Source organism: Sinohyriopsis cumingii, chromosome 4 (genome assembly GCF_028554795.1).
Source record: "Sinohyriopsis cumingii isolate HCF-2022 chromosome 4, ASM2855479v2, whole genome shotgun sequence".
Classification (NCBI taxonomy): Eukaryota; Metazoa; Mollusca; class Bivalvia; order Unionida; family Unionidae; genus Sinohyriopsis; species Sinohyriopsis cumingii.
In genome coordinates, this window is record NC_142964.1 from 134159169 (window position 1) to 134175297 (window position 16129).

Below are 16129 nucleotides of genomic sequence, written 5' to 3' on the forward strand. Positions count from 1 at the left end.
ATGGTACATCAACCTAAAGGCATACAGTCGGAAATCACAAGAACAGAGTTTTGTGTCACAATTATTCATTATTTACAACCTGATCATGAGAAATTGTGAAATTGTTGCTCGTGAGAACTCACTTCAGCAGAATGTGAATGATGGTTCAGTGACCAATATCGCAAGTATTCGAGGCATGACATTTAGTTTTTCAAAGGGGGTAAATCAGAATGAACCAGGCCACATAAACTTGTTCTCTCTTCCCACTTCTTATTTAAAAATATCACTGTCCATGATCAAAATCTCTTAAAAATTCAATTTGTTTTGTCCCACTGATCATAGGGAAGATTGTCCCCATTTTTAAGAATCTAAAAAACAACGAAAAGGGGCTGCACTCTTGCAATCAGACTCTTCCAGCTTCAGGATCTCAAGATAACAGCAATAGCTGAAGTTGGTTATGTGTCATTCTTGCTGTCAGTCTTCTATTTCAGTATTTTAAGGTAGCAGAATTAGTTGGTAATTAGCATAAGGCTTGTAATCCAATGGTTTCATTTTTTATACCTGCCCATGCCATACCAAATTAGCTGCTACAGTGCGACCATGGAGATTAATTATCACTAGTGCTACTTTTTGAGACAAAACATACTTGCATCTTGAAAAAAAATGGAGCATTGTTACATGGGGATGGCTATTTAGGAGCCAGGAGAAGAACCTCATTGGATAATCCCAGAGATACATAGATTGGATAATCCCAAAGATACATACATTGGATAATCCCAAAGATACATATACATACGCACCATCAGTGGTCAGTCAGGTTTAATTTATTTAACATTCCATTGTACTGCCACCTCACTCCAGTCAAAGTCTGTTCTACAACAGTATAAAATTGTATTTTGATGCTAAGCTGTTTTAATAAGTGTCACCTTGGCCTGAATTCAGACTGTTTCACTATTGCATTAAAGTGGTAAAATATTCAAACGATAGCTTTCAGCTTGAAACAAAATGTTGTACAGTATTGTAGGTTTGAATATCCATGATTTGGGGATTTGTAGTTTCATCGCCCCACTTGACAGACCTTGGAGACTACAGATGGCACTGGTAGCTTCTTTCTTCTGTTCTTTTGTACCTGTGATTCACCTGAATTGACCTTTGGCCCAGTGTTTTTGAACAGTGGTGACCAGACCAGTCTACTGCTGTGATAGGAGCTCCATTATCTGCTGTCAAGCTCAGCTAAACTTGAATTAGATCCATTTTTATCTTAAAGTGCCCTGCTCAAATTTAAATGGCTAAATACACCAAGTACGGCAAAAAAAATGAATACATCATTGACCTGTGATGGAGAAACAAGTCTTTATTCACAGATTATCAGTCTGTCTTCAAGTAGTGGTTGTAATTCTATTCTTATGTTTACATGTTCTATACAGTTGTTAATGCACGAAGCACCCCAGCATGTGTTAGTTACTGTTATGGATTGTTACATGTAAAAGTATTGCATGCATGTACATGTTTCTCTACAAGAATTTACAGTACTCCTTGATAATACTCCTTCAAACCAAAAGAAGACAACACAATTGTGGCACATCTGGGATACTGTTGGACTAACCATTAATGAAGGTGTGTGTGGAAGGAGTTCGCTGTTGAGCCAGGCCATTCTAATATGATGGACATCATTTGTTTTTAGCTGTACTGGTCATGGACCGGAAGAGCTTGTTGGAAGGTCTATCAGCTATCCAATCATTACAACAAGTTTGTTATTGTAATTAACTCCGTATGAAGTACCTGGAGGGTTGCCATGACATTTTGAGATATAAAATTTGGTCCCCCACCCATTGCATGCTGTTGGTGCCTAAATATATGTTAGTTCACATGACATTAAGGTTTTATCATAATATACTACACTCCTGCAAAACATTTTGTGTGTGGTATAGTGAGAGAAAAAAATGTTGGTCTTTATAGACAGGCCAGTGTGTATTGGGGGGAATATCCATAACTTGTATATTTAAACAATATACATGTGCCAGTGTGTACTGTGGGGAATATTGATAACTTATATATTTATTTAAACAAATTGGATACTAATTGGCAACCTTCTTCCCCAGTTCTTGTTGACATCAGTGTTTTTATAAACATAATGTAAATACAAGAATATAGTATAATCCAGATTTTAGGGACTGCAGAAAGTATTTAATTTGTGTAGAATCCTTGAGCCACCTTTCCTATCTATCCCAGTCATTATAGTACACCATCATGAGGATACAGTTACTAGCAATCGTCTACAATTCATTCTCTTTGTTTACTGTGGATATGTTACCTGTTTATAAGTTTGATGGACTTTGCCTGTGGAGTTTCTGTTTCTTATGAACTGGTATTTGCTAGATGGGTAACCACCTGCACAGTGCAAATTTGGTGTCAGGTTCAACATGAATAACTTGTGTCCTACTTGATTGAGACACATTTCCATATGCAGTCCTGTGACTTGGGGAATTTTAAAATTATGATGCAGTCTGGGGATTTTAAATTTTTGATGCAGTCTGGTTATTTTACATTTAAGTAACTATCAATTAACTATGCAGCTTGGTATTAACTGTTTCATGGTTTTCATTAGAGCCCTCTCCCATGTGTGTTTCTTATTGCACTGGTTTTAAAATAAGGGTGGGTAGTATTTTTTTAACATATATATATATATATATATATATATATATATATATGATTCTTTGTGATGTAGTGCTTCAAATACTGGGCTAAACCTGTTCAGTTAGATGCATAAATAAATTTTCAGAATTATTTTTTTTTAATGTAAAATTTGTTTTCCATACCCTGGGTGAAAAGTGTTCTAATTAGGTCAGCAATGAAAAAAAAAAGGAATGGTTGGCTGACCAGAAAGACATTTTTTTAGCCTTAAGAGAGATAACATTTTTAGGTTGTGTTCAATTTTTTTATGAGGTCTATATATATATATATATATATATATATATATACACAGTGTATATGAATTGATCCCAAAAATAAGCATACTTTAACAAATGTGTGGTAAATAACTTTTAATGAATAAAGACATTATAATCACATAATGAAAATTACATTTCTGCTGTTGTACAGACTTGCTATGTGCTGTTCTATGTGCTGTTGCTAGGTTGCAGAAAGTCACTTGGTAAGCACTTGAATATAGTGGCTGATGTAGAAGTCAAACACTTACATGGCCCAGTGTAGCTTGTTTAATATAATGATGTCATGGTTTTTTTTGACAGTTTACAATATTTGTGCTAACCACAACTTCAAAATTTTTAAATGGATCAGGAATTTTTCTGAACTTTTTGTCGAGGGTGAATCCAAGACGATCCGTACTAATTTCTTTCCTCAACTTCATAATGGTCTTCTAAATCAGCCAGCAAGTGTAAATTTTCTCCACTGTATCAGGAATTTAATGAGGTCTGTTGGGATGTTTTAAAAACTTGTATATTCTTGGTTATAGCTGGCATAAGTTTTACATTTGGAGATGAAAATATGACACGTTAACATAGTGGGAAGTACTGAGGTATGAGAATTTGTATCTTCCTCTGTGTCATATTGTTAAAGGATTGATCCCTCCCCCTCCAAACTCTCTACCCATGTTGACAGATATTTAGTTTCATTTTTAACAAGTCCCAGTGGCTTTTTAGTGTATTTTTTTTATTTCTGATACATAATTTATTTGGTGCCAAGCACAACGCTGAAGATATTCATTGTTTTGTGCATTCCATGTTTCAAGAAAGTAATATAGAAAATGTAAATATGTTTATTCAACTGCCACTGAAACACAAGCAGTTCAGTCTTTAAGTTGATAATATGCCCCCAGATAGTGAAAACTTCCAAAAAAATTTAAACAATTTGGAAATAACCCATATAAATCTACATAAAGCACATGAATGGTCAAGCTGAAAAGAAGGCTTGGCTGTAATTCATTGCTGTTGAGACCTATATTCTGAACTACTTTCATTCATATGGGACAATATGGCAGCAGGATACATAGTTACAATCAGAGCATTCTCAGTCCTTGCATATGTGGTCTGCTCCATCAGTAGCAAATCACCAAACACTTCACATTGTTTATTCTTGTGAGGTTATGAAAATGGCAGAGTGATTTTCCAGTCAGCTTCATGCAGTAGTTTTCATTTCTTCACACCCTTGTGTTATGGAGGAGTTTACATCTTTTGGACCTGGTTAATGTTGAGGAAAGATTTTAAAACTCAGAAAAATTGCTTCTTCTAGTGGCAGTGGATTGAATTCGTTATTGCAGTACTGTCATCTTGGTACTACAATGGCTAGAATAAATTGCAATATATACTTTCTGCTCTGCTCATATGAAGTCATGTGGCCAAAATAAATGGTGTAATGATCGAGAAGGGCATATAGACCTTAATATTTAAGAGAACAAAGTGAGTGTGGCTTGACATGCTGTGCTGTTTAAATTTGTGAATTTTGTCAATTTTTTTTTCTCTTGCATATTTGTAGCAAATTTGAAATTGAATTAAACTAAATAAATTAATATAGAAAAGAAAATGTTATCTCTTCCTAGCTACACACAAACTTAAAGAAAGGCCAAGTAAAGAAATTGAGAATTGTTAGAGTCATAACCTCACAGTCACAGTTATCACTGTTCTCAGTTTTTTCATTATATAACTATAATACTAAATATTTCACATGACTTGTATACCAACGATGTATGCATAATGTTCTGAATTATTGCACGGAAACAAAGTATGTCCCAATAGCCTTGTTATGTCACCCTCTTAGTGAGAGGGGTGGTTAATTTGGTTTGGCTGGTGTTATCCAGAGGATGACCTCCCTCGATATTATAGCCTGGCGGGAGTGAAAAAAGATTGGAATTTCAACAGAGAACTGAGCAAGAATACTGGGAAGAAATAAAACAATATGACAAGAATATAACAAATTTAATCAGAACAAATTAATAATGGCAATTCCAATTCAAGTTAAATTGTATCAGTAGAATTTAACTGGTGTTTTTCCAGTTTGGATTTATTTCATCATCATAATGAGAGGTGAAAAGAGCGCAATGTCCATGATTGATTGCATCACCTTCCTGTCTGATCGTATATCAATGTCTCCTAGTTCATCTGTGCTCTGTGTTCTGCTCCTTCATGGACTTCCTGGTCCCTTTATTCTGACCTCGTCCTTCTTTCTTTTCCCCGTATTCCTGTCTTTGGACTGTCTTGTCTTTCTCTAAGAAAGCTGTTCCTTATCGCTGTTTCTTTAAGGACTTGTGCATCCTAGCACTAAACATGTCTTTCTAAAGAATTTTGACTAAGGTCGTCACTTTAATGTCTGATTGCTCTAAAGTGTACGCCCTACTTTATTCTGCCCAATAGTAGGCAGTGGTCCCTAATTTTTCCCAAAGAAATAATTCCTTTCATCAGGTTTAGACAGCTCGGAATCTGTGGGTGACAATGCATGAAAATTTCTCTTTGAAAATATGATAAGTGGACATAGGTTCCTACCATGTGGTTAGGGTTGGTAGCTCAAATGTTTCCTTTCTAAGGACCGTGTTAAGATATCCCAGTCAATTTTGCTGAGCTGGAATGCTGCCCCTTTGAAGTTTACAGTGATACGGGGAGATGAACGAAGAGAGGTCGAAGTGACTCTTTAAAAAGACTTTCAAGGCTTAAATGCGATAAGACTTTAATGCTCAATGCATTCAACTTTAAAATTTTTGTAATTCAAAATTCGACACTTCACAAGCCTGTAATTGTGTTGATGTGCTAAATCTTGATGTATCAGAGTGATATAATCCAAGACATCTCAAAATGAATTCACAATTATCCCCAAACAAAGGGGCATTTTGTAATTCCAGTGAATATTTTAAATAAAGTTCCTAAAATTAAAATTCAGCACAACTAAAAGGCTGATTCCACTAGTGAGATGCTAAAGCAGGAATGAGTAATTCTAATATAAACAACCCTATTATAAGAACCTAAGCCACAGAGGACCAAGATGAGGGTCAAACTGTAAACATAATTAATTTCTAGAATTTTCTAAGGTCAGAATCAAGGTTGTAGCTAGAACTCAGAACCAAATAAACATGTTTACCCTAATGCAGCCTTAGTAATGTTTGCCAAAACTCCAACCCTCAGTTATGGACAAAGGTACATCACACAATACAAATTAAATATATAAACAATTGGGACTTCTACTTTTAAGGCCGTGACTGCAACTTTGTGAATGATTACATATTAAACAAACTATATTGAAACACAGTGCAAAACTAGTGTCATCTAGCCTTAGCACCTTGAGGTGTGTAGTAGTCCTACATTCTAAGACAAACACTTTTAAAAAATAAAATCCACAAGTATTAAAACAAAAAAATGTTAACATCTGTAACACATTGATCCTATTGCCAATATTGTCATTTTCCATTATATTTTCATATATTTATAGAAAGGACTAAACTTGAAAGGGAATACTCAATTGATCTAACGGTAATGTCATTATTATATATATATACATATATATATATATATATATATATATATATATATATATATATATATATATATATATATATATATATATATATATATATATATATATTCAAACTTTACTAATTCTGGGTCACCAAAAACGAAAATGATGCTTAAAGTTGTTGATTGGCTCTAGTTTTAAAGATATGATACTGGGTCAGTATATACGACCCATGACTTAGGATTGGTAGAGGATAAGTGAGTTATAAATTGAAGGGATCTCATTTTAAACCAGAAATGACTACAGTACATCTTCAACTGGATCTCTCTAACAATCTATGACTGGGTTTGGATGGTACTGGCTTTTTAAGCAAAACAATGAGTGATGCAATTTTGAGGCTGCCATTGTGTCATGCATGATATGAATTACAACATGTTATTCCTAGAAATCATGGATGATGCAATCATAACTAAGCTTGCATCACTTTGCTGAACAAATGGTCCTATATCAGCTCTAGAAATGATTCAGTGTTATGCTCTTTTATTTATCAGTGTTTGATTTTACAAAGGACACATTTCTGTTTAGCCGAAGTAAGCAGAGACGCCTCATACTCATGTGAACAATGCAGATAACTTCTGCTATGTTTGTGGTAAACTGACTTTTGCATCACAAAAGCACAGTATAGCCACTATAGTTAAGAAAGTCTATCACCTTTATTTTGGCTGCAAAATTGGAGATCAGGACATTAAATAAGAGGTGTACCCCACACATATGCTGCAACAAATCTTTGCCTGTGGTTGAACAGGGAAAGGAAATCTAAGCCTTTTGCAGTGCCAATGATTTGGAGAGAGACAACAGATCATATCAGCAATTGTTACTTCTGCATGGTGCCTCCAGTTGGGAAAGGTGTGCCAAAGAAGAAATAATGGACTGCATTATCCAAACATTCCATCAGCTATACACCCAGTACCCCACAGAGAAGGACTGTTGGTTCCTGATGCACCAGAATCATTCTCACTTCATTCAGACAAGGAAGTGGATAAAACTTCTAGTCCTGAACCATCAATGTCACATGACCCATATTTTCTCCTATCTTACTTCTCTAAACCACACCTCATAAAACAAGGTGAACTGAATGACCTTGTCAGGGATTTGGAACTATCCAAGAGTAAGGCAGAGCTTTTGGGCTCCAGACTACAGCAGTGCCATCCCCTGGCAGGTGATGTTAGGGTTTCCATGTTCCATGACCATCAAACGGATCTTGTTCTTCATGGAAGGTGATTTATCTTGTAGCCTGCAACAACATCAGTGGTGTGATGGCATCCCTCAACATTGTTCATGATCCAGATGAGTGAAGACTGTTCATTGATTCATCGAAGGCGAGTCTTAAATCTGTTTTGCTGCCTAATGACAATGTTTTGCCATTATTTCCTGTTGGTCATGCAGTCTTTATGAAGGAAACCTATGAAAACATGAAACAGCTTTTGAGGTGCATAAACTATGACCAACATCAGTGCCAGCTTTGTGGCAATGTGAAGGTTCTTGCTGTCTTTTTTTTTGTCTGCAGACTGGATACAGAAAGTACTGCAGCTGTTTTCTCTGCAAATAGGACAGGTGAAATATTCTCATGTAAAGTACCGGTAACCATAAACACATGAAAAGACCTAGGTCTACAATTTATGATAAAAACTACTATCTACACAATATACATAGACGTAAAATGTAAAAACTTAAACATCTTGTAAACAATAGCCAATCAGTTGTTTTCATTGTCATGTTTGAATTTCAGCATATCAAAATCCATAATAAACAGCACATTTTATCTCCAATGCAGATGGCTTCTAAAAAATTGTAGACCTGTGTAACTGATAAAACAATTCATGCAAAACAAAAGTATAAAACTTAAAAATTCTATGTGTGACTACTTTCAGAAACGTGCAATAGGCTGGATTCTGTTTGACAAAGTGTGTGAGCACCTCAACATCCTGGAGAAGGATTATTTTGGCTTGTCATACATAGATGCTGAGGGAGTCAAGGTAAGTCAGGAAATAAACTGAATCATGCAGGCAAGAAAACCAGTCTATAAAGAACACTTAAGGTGGAATAGAATTTTCTCTTGGATAAATATCTGTTTTAATAGGTTAAAACTACAATGGCCACATTTGTGACTAAAACTTCACAGTTGGTGAGTGGATGTGATCAACTGAATTATAAAGCAGCTATTCTAAAATGATGTCAATACTTTCTGAATACAAATATACACCCATTCTTCTAAAAGAATTCTGCATTTGCCTTTTTGTACACAGCGTTACCTGTATTTGGTTACGAGACTGTTCCTACATTAAGTTGCCATCTTTACATGTGACTTAGCCTGCCCTTGCAGCCAAGTTAACTGGACTAACCTAATGCATGATCTTTGTATTCAACCTCGGTTAATTGTACAGGCCTGGAAAATGCGGACATGGGACACATCCATACAGCTATGTCAAACACAGATACGACTGAAGCTGTATTGATAATAATATATCCTCCATAGAAAGTAAAAGTTACGGACATTTTGAAATGATGTTAAGGTGAGGCAGTAAGTTGACAAATGATTTGGCTGATAAAAATTGTTGTCAGTTTTGGATTATAAAGAGCCTTATGATATTTTGATATGGGTCATGTGACTCTTTGGCCTTAACAAAATTCTTTTTGTCATCTTCTCTTATTAATTCATTGGATTTCTGCTCTCTGTCTCTAAGGTGACAAGTTATTTAAGCTTGTCGATTTAAAATTTGAAATGACCACAAAAATGTAGGTTGCCTTTGGCTGCTAAAAAAGATGTTTGGAGTGTACATATCGTCCAATAAATCAACCCAGCCGCCAATCTGTGTTGATACACTGATAGATGATTTGCTTTTTAAAATGTGCAGTTTAGTTGTATGAAAATCTTTCCTGAATACACATGCATCAGTTTAGACACTTACTGGTATTTGGTACTAGCCATATCTAGTGTGAAATTCAAAATGGGCACATGATAGAGGGTTGTGTTATTCCATGTGCGTTTACAAGTCATCAGACATAGAATATGATTTGAAAATATGTACATATGCCAAAAGAACCCTTCAACCAACAGTAGCTCATTAACAGCTGTGAGAAAGACCAGTAAGTGTATAAAATGTGTGTAGATGAAACTTTCTGCAAATAATTGCAGTTTTTAATGACTAGGCAATATCAGTGCCAAGCCTTCTGTCAGAATCATTACACTTGTGGCGCTGATTTATTGGTCTGCTTAGAGTGCTGCTTGAAAGACCACTATTTCTGAAGACATGCCATGAAAGGCCTCATTTTCTTGGGTGTATCAACTGTGGGGGTGGGATTATAAGGTGAAGATTTTTGTTGACAGAACATTGGTTTGTCAAGACAAGTACACAAGTGATATTCATTATAAACTGAGTTTCTAAATGTTGTCCTGTAAAAGCAGATATACCCTCTAGATAGGAAACAGTTTCATCCCTTTTTTTTATACCTCATTGATAAAATGTTACTTTATTTATTGAAATACCCTTTAACAATGGCAGAATTTCACTTTAGATATACCCTCTGGTTAGGATGAAATTTCACTATAGATATACCCTCTGGCTAGAACGAAATTTCACTCGATTAATGTAACCGCTAGATAGAAAACAATGTCACCCTTTTTTATATACCCTCATTGACAAAAATTTTACCTGCTATGTATGACAGAATTTCACTCTTGTAATAAAAAAATCATGGCATTACACAAAATGTATTTAAGATAAACATACATGCAACTTTTAAGCTAGATTGTTTTAACCCAAGGGCAAACATGCCTGCAGTTAAGTACCTGTAGTTACTTGCCATTACCTATGCAGAGAAAACTGTCTTTTCAAATTCACATTTTCTGTTTGTCTTTTCTTTTATAAATTAAATCTTTTTTAATTACACAGCTACACTGAGACAGGCATTTTAATTGTCTGAGGCTTGTTTTTCATAGGAATTGCTCTTCCTACAAACTTCAGGCTTGTAGCAGATTAAACATCTACAAATGTCTTGTGTGCTACATTTATATAATTTATTACTCATTATCACTCAGCACTTTATCATCCATATGAAGACATGCATATTTTCTTCCTGTATTTGAGTATAATGTGTTGTCAAGTCGCCATTAAGAGCACTTGATAGTGTTATAAGAGTTACCTTTGATAGTGTAATAAGAGTTACCTTTGATAATGTAATAAGAGTTACCTTTGATAGTATAATAAGAATTACCTTTGATAATGTAATAAGAGTTACCTTTGATAGTATAATAAGAATTACCTTTGATAATGTAATAAGAGTTACCTTTGATAGTGTAATAAGAGTTACCTTGGATAGTATAGTAAGAATTACCTTTGATAGTGTTATAAGAGTTACCTTTGATAGTGTAATAAGAGTTACCTTGGATAGTGTAATAAGAGTTACCTTTGATTGTGTAATAAGAGTTACCTTTGATAGTGTAATAAGAGTTACCTTTGATAGTGTAATAAGAGTTACCTTTGATAGTGTAATAAGAGTTACCTTTGATTGTGTTATAAGAGTTACCTTTGATAGTGTAATAAGAGTTACCTTTGATAGTGTAATAAGAGTTACCTTTGATAGTATAATAAGAGTTACCTTTGATAGTGTAATAAGAGTTACCTTTGATAGTGTCAAAAGAGTTACCTTTGATAGTGTAATAAGAGTTACCTTTGATAGTGTAATAAGAGTTACCTTTGATAGTGTTATAAGAGTTACCTTTGATAGTATAATAAGAGTTACCTTTGATAGTGTTATAAGAGTTACCTTTGATAGTGTTATAAGAGTTACCTTTGATAGTGTAATAAGAGTTACCTTTGATTGTGTAATAAGAGTTACCTTTGATAGTGTAATAAGAGTTACCTTTGACAGTGTAATAAGAGTTACCTTTGATAGTGTAATAAGAGTTACCTTTGATAGTGTTATAAGAGTTACCTTTGACAGTGTAATAAGAGTTACCTTTGTAGTGTAATAAGAGTTACCTTTGATAGTGTCAAAAGAGTTACCTTTGATAGTGTCAAAAGAGTTACCTTTGATAGTGTCAAAAGAGTTACCTTTGTTTAATAATAGTTACCTTTGATAACAGTCTTTAAGGACTAAGGACTGAGCTTTTGTTTTCATGAAAAATGAATTATCTGGAGTTGACCAATACAAATGAGCACCTGTGTCTTAATTACATTTATGGTATTTTGCATAATGCTGCACATGTCTTATTGAGTTCACACCACTTTTTTGACCAAATGCTTGTATAAAATGCATTTATAAGTGCAAATTTCAGTTGTAATATGGCACAAGGGATTTGCGGGGTGTGGCTGTTAAAACATACGATTTTATTGAACTTTCATGTCTGGTGACTCTTTATCACTACCCTTACCATTGTGCATGTCTGCTGTCTCTTTATCACTCGTCCTACTGTCATGCATATCTGCTGTCTCTTTATCACTCATCCTACTCTCATGCATGTCTGCTGTCTCTTTATCACTCATCCTACTGGCATGCATGTCTGTTGTCTCTTTATCACTCATCCTGGCATGCATGTATGTTGTGTCTTTTTTACTGACCTTACGGGCATGCATGTCTGTTGTCTCTTTATCACTCGTCCTACTGGCATGCATATCTGTTGTCTCTTTATCACTGACCTTACTGGCATGCATGTCTCTTGTCTCTTTCCCACTGACCTTACTGGCATGCATGTCTCTTGTCTCTTTCCCACTGACCTTACTGGCATGCATGTCTGTTGTCTCTTTATCACTGACCTTACTGGCATGCATGTATGTTGTCTCTTTCTCACTGACCTTACTGACATGCATGTATGTTGTCTCTTTATCACTCGTCCTACTGGCATGCATGTCTGTTGTCTCTTTATCACTGACCTTACTGGCATGCATGTCTCTTGTCTCTTTCCCACTGACCTTACTGGCATGCATGTCTCTTGTCTCTTTCCCACTGACCTTACTGGCATGCATGTCTGTTGTCTCTTTATCACTGACCTTACTGGCATGCATGTATGTTGTCTCTTTCTCACTGACCTTACTGGCATGCATGTCTGTTGTCTCTTTATCACTCATCCTGGCATGCATGTATGTTGTGTCTTTTTTACTGACCTTACGGGCATGCATGTCTGTTGTCTCTTTATCACTCGTCCTACTGGCATGCATGTCTGTTGTCTCTTTATCACTGACCTTACTGGCATGCATGTCTGTTGTCTCTTTCCCACTGACCTTACTGGCATGCATGTCTGTTGTCTCTTTATCACTCGTCCTACTGGCATGCATGTCTGTTGTCTCTTTCCCACTGACCTTACTGACATGCATGTATGTTGTCTCTTTATCACCAACCTTACTGGCATGCATGTCTGTTGTCTCTTTCCCACTGACCTTACTGGCATGCATGTCTCTTGTCTCTTTCCCACTGACCTTACTGGCATGCATGTCTGTTGTCTCTTTCCCACTGACCTTACTGTCATTCATGTCTGTTGTCTCTTTCCCACTTAACTTACTATTATTTATGTTGGTCTCTCATGACCACTTAACTTGCCATCATATATGCCTGTGTTGCATTTCAATTTGACTTTTCAAGCTCTATGCATTATCAAAAGGGGTTAATATACCTACTGTGTACATGTATATATGATTGTGAAAATGTGTTATACCATTGTCTGCTTGTGGTTATTTGAATGAAATCTACTTCACATCCTTTACCTCTCCCCTCCCAATGATTTCTTAAGCTTGAAACATATTATGGTAGGTTGACAGTTTAAGCATGACTTTGTATTTGTCTGGTAAAATACCGAAGACCTTAAACTGACGGTATGTTATATTATGACTATGACATTATATAATTCATAATGCATAATAATGGTGGGTAGGGCAAGTGGTCTAAAGCGCTTGCCCAATCTCTGCAATTATTCGAGTCTGACTCGGCCATTATTGGTATGTGAAAAAGGTTACAAGTCGCTGAATCTTATGGGTTTTTCCTGGGTTCTTCTTCTACCAGTTATACAAACTGCCATGTATAGTCTATTCTGTGCTTAGCAATGGCATTAAACCCAAAACATCAAGATGAAAACTGTTTATATGGTATAAAATGACGATCATTTTAATTCATAATGCATGAAAACTGGCATTATGTTATGTAATGACTAGAATTATAATATTATATGAAAGCTGCCAATATGTTGCATAATGACTATCATTATAATTCATAAAGTTTCGATTTCATTATTGCTGACATTCAGCCAATCATAACTTGCTTTTGGGTTCACTTAATGTACATGAAGAGGTGATTCATACACTGTCTTGGTAAGCTATTTGACTTGATGATAAATAATATCCCTCCAGCAAGCCATTAATGCTTCAGGGGTCTGTCAGTTGCCAATAATGTTAACATCTTTTAATCACCTTTTTCAAAATTTATAATTTTTGTAGCTTTGAGGAATTTAAGGTAGCATAAAACATACGATCAAATAAAATGAAAGATATATTTTAAAATGAAAATGAATGTTTTTTTTTTAATGGAGAACTAGCTCATTTACAGTGTAGAACTAGAATAGCTCATACAGTGGAGGACTAGGAGAGCTTATTTACATTGGAGGACTAGGATAGCTCATTTACAGTGGAGGACTAGGATAGCTCATATACAGTGGAGGACTAGGATAGCTTATTTACACTGGAGGACTAGGATAGCTCATTTACAGTGGAGGACTAGGATAGCTCATTTACAGTGGAGGACTAGGATAGCTCATTTACAGTGGAGAACTAGAATAGCTCATATACAGTGGAGGACTAGGATAGCTTATTTACAGTGGAGGACTAGGATAGCTCATTTACAGTGGAGGACTGGAATAGCTCGTTTACAGTGGACTAGGATAGCTCATTTACAGTGGAGGACTAGAATAGCTCATTTACAGTGGAGGACTGGAATAGCTCATTTACAGTGGACTAGGATAGCTCATTTACAGTGGAGGACTGGAATAGCTCGTTTACAGTGGACTAGGATAGCTCATTTACAGTGGAGAACTAGAATAGCTCATTTACAGTGGAGGACTAGAATAGCTCATTTACAGTGGAGGACTAGGATAGCTCATTTACAGTGGAGGACTGGAATAGCTCGTTTACAGTGGACTAGGATAGCTCATTTACAGTGGAGAACTAGAATAGCTCATTTACAGTGGAGGACTAGAATAGCTCATTTACAGTGGAGGACTGGAATAGCTCATTTACAGTGGACTAGGATAGCTCATTTACAGTGGAGGACTGGAATAGCTCGTTTACAGTGGACTAGGATAGCTCATTTACAGTGGAGAACTAGAATAGCTCATTTACAGTGGAGGACTAGAATAGCTCATTTACAGTGGAGGACTAGGATAGCTCATTTACAGTGGAGGACTAGGATAGCTCATTTACAGTGGAGGACTAGGATAGCTCATTTACAGTGGAGGACTGGAATAGCTCGTTTACAGTGGACTAGGATATCTCATTTACAGTGGAGAACTAGAATAGCTCATTTACAGTGGAGGACTAGAATAGCTCATTTACAGTGGAGGACTAGAATAGCTCATTTACAGTGGAGGACTAGGATAGCTCATTTACAGTGGATAACTAGGATAGCTCATTTACAGTGGAGGACTAGGATAGCTCATATACAGTGGAGGACTAGGATAGCTTATTTACACTGGAGGACTAGGATAGCTCATTTACAGTGGAGGACTAGGATAGCTCATTTACAGTGGAGGACTAGGATAGCTCATTTACAGTGGAGAACTAGAATAGCTCATATACAGTGGAGGACTAGGATAGCTTATTTACAGTGGAGGACTAGGATAGCTCATTTACAGTGGAGGACTGGAATAGCTTGTTTACAGTGGACTAGGATAGCTCATTTACAGTGGAGGACTAGAATAGCTCATTTACAGTGGAGGACTGGAATAGCTCATTTACAGTGGACTAGGATAGCTCATTTACAGTGGAGGACTGGAATAGCTCGTTTACAGTGGACTAGGATAGCTCATTTACAGTGGAGAACTAGAATAGCTCATTTACAGTGGAGGACTAGAATAGCTCATTTACAGTGGAGGACTAGGATAGCTCATTTACAGTGGAGGACTGGAATAGCTCGTTTACAGTGGACTAGGATAGCTCATTTACAGTGGAGAACTAGAATAGCTCATTTACAGTGGAGGACTAGAATAGCTCATTTACAGTGGAGGACTGGAATAGCTCATTTACAGTGGACTAGGATAGCTCATTTACAGTGGAGGACTGGAATAGCTCGTTTACAGTGGACTAGGATAGCTCATTTACAGTGGAGAACTAGAATAGCTCATTTACAGTGGAGGACTAGAATAGCTCATTTACAGTGGAGGACTAGGATAGCTCATTTACAGTGGAGGACTAGGATAGCTCATTTACAGTGGAGGACTAGGATAGCTCATTTACAGTGGAGGACTGGAATAGCTCGTTTACAGTGGACTAGGATAGCTCATTTACAGTGGAGAACTAGAATAGCTCATTTACAGTGGAGGACTAGAATAGCTCATTTACAGTGGAGGACTAGAATAGCTCATTTACAGTGGAGGACTAGGATAGCTCATTTACAGTGGATAACTAGGATAGCTCATTTACAGTGGAGG

General features: G+C 36.2%; 1 protein-coding gene across 4 annotated transcripts in view; it reads left to right on the forward strand.

The window, feature by feature from the left end:
• The window catches only part of LOC149802125 (band 4.1-like protein 3), a 98417-nt gene that overhangs the window by 5258 nt on the left and 77030 nt on the right, over window positions 1-16129 (forward strand). For all 4 annotated transcript variants that reach the window (XM_089956520.1, XM_089956521.1, XM_089956522.1 and 1 more), the window contains exon 3: window positions 8370-8474. In XM_089956520.1, coding sequence (XP_089812646.1) covers window positions 8370-8474 — 105 coding nt within the window. The remainder of the gene's footprint in view (window positions 1-8369; window positions 8475-16129) is intronic.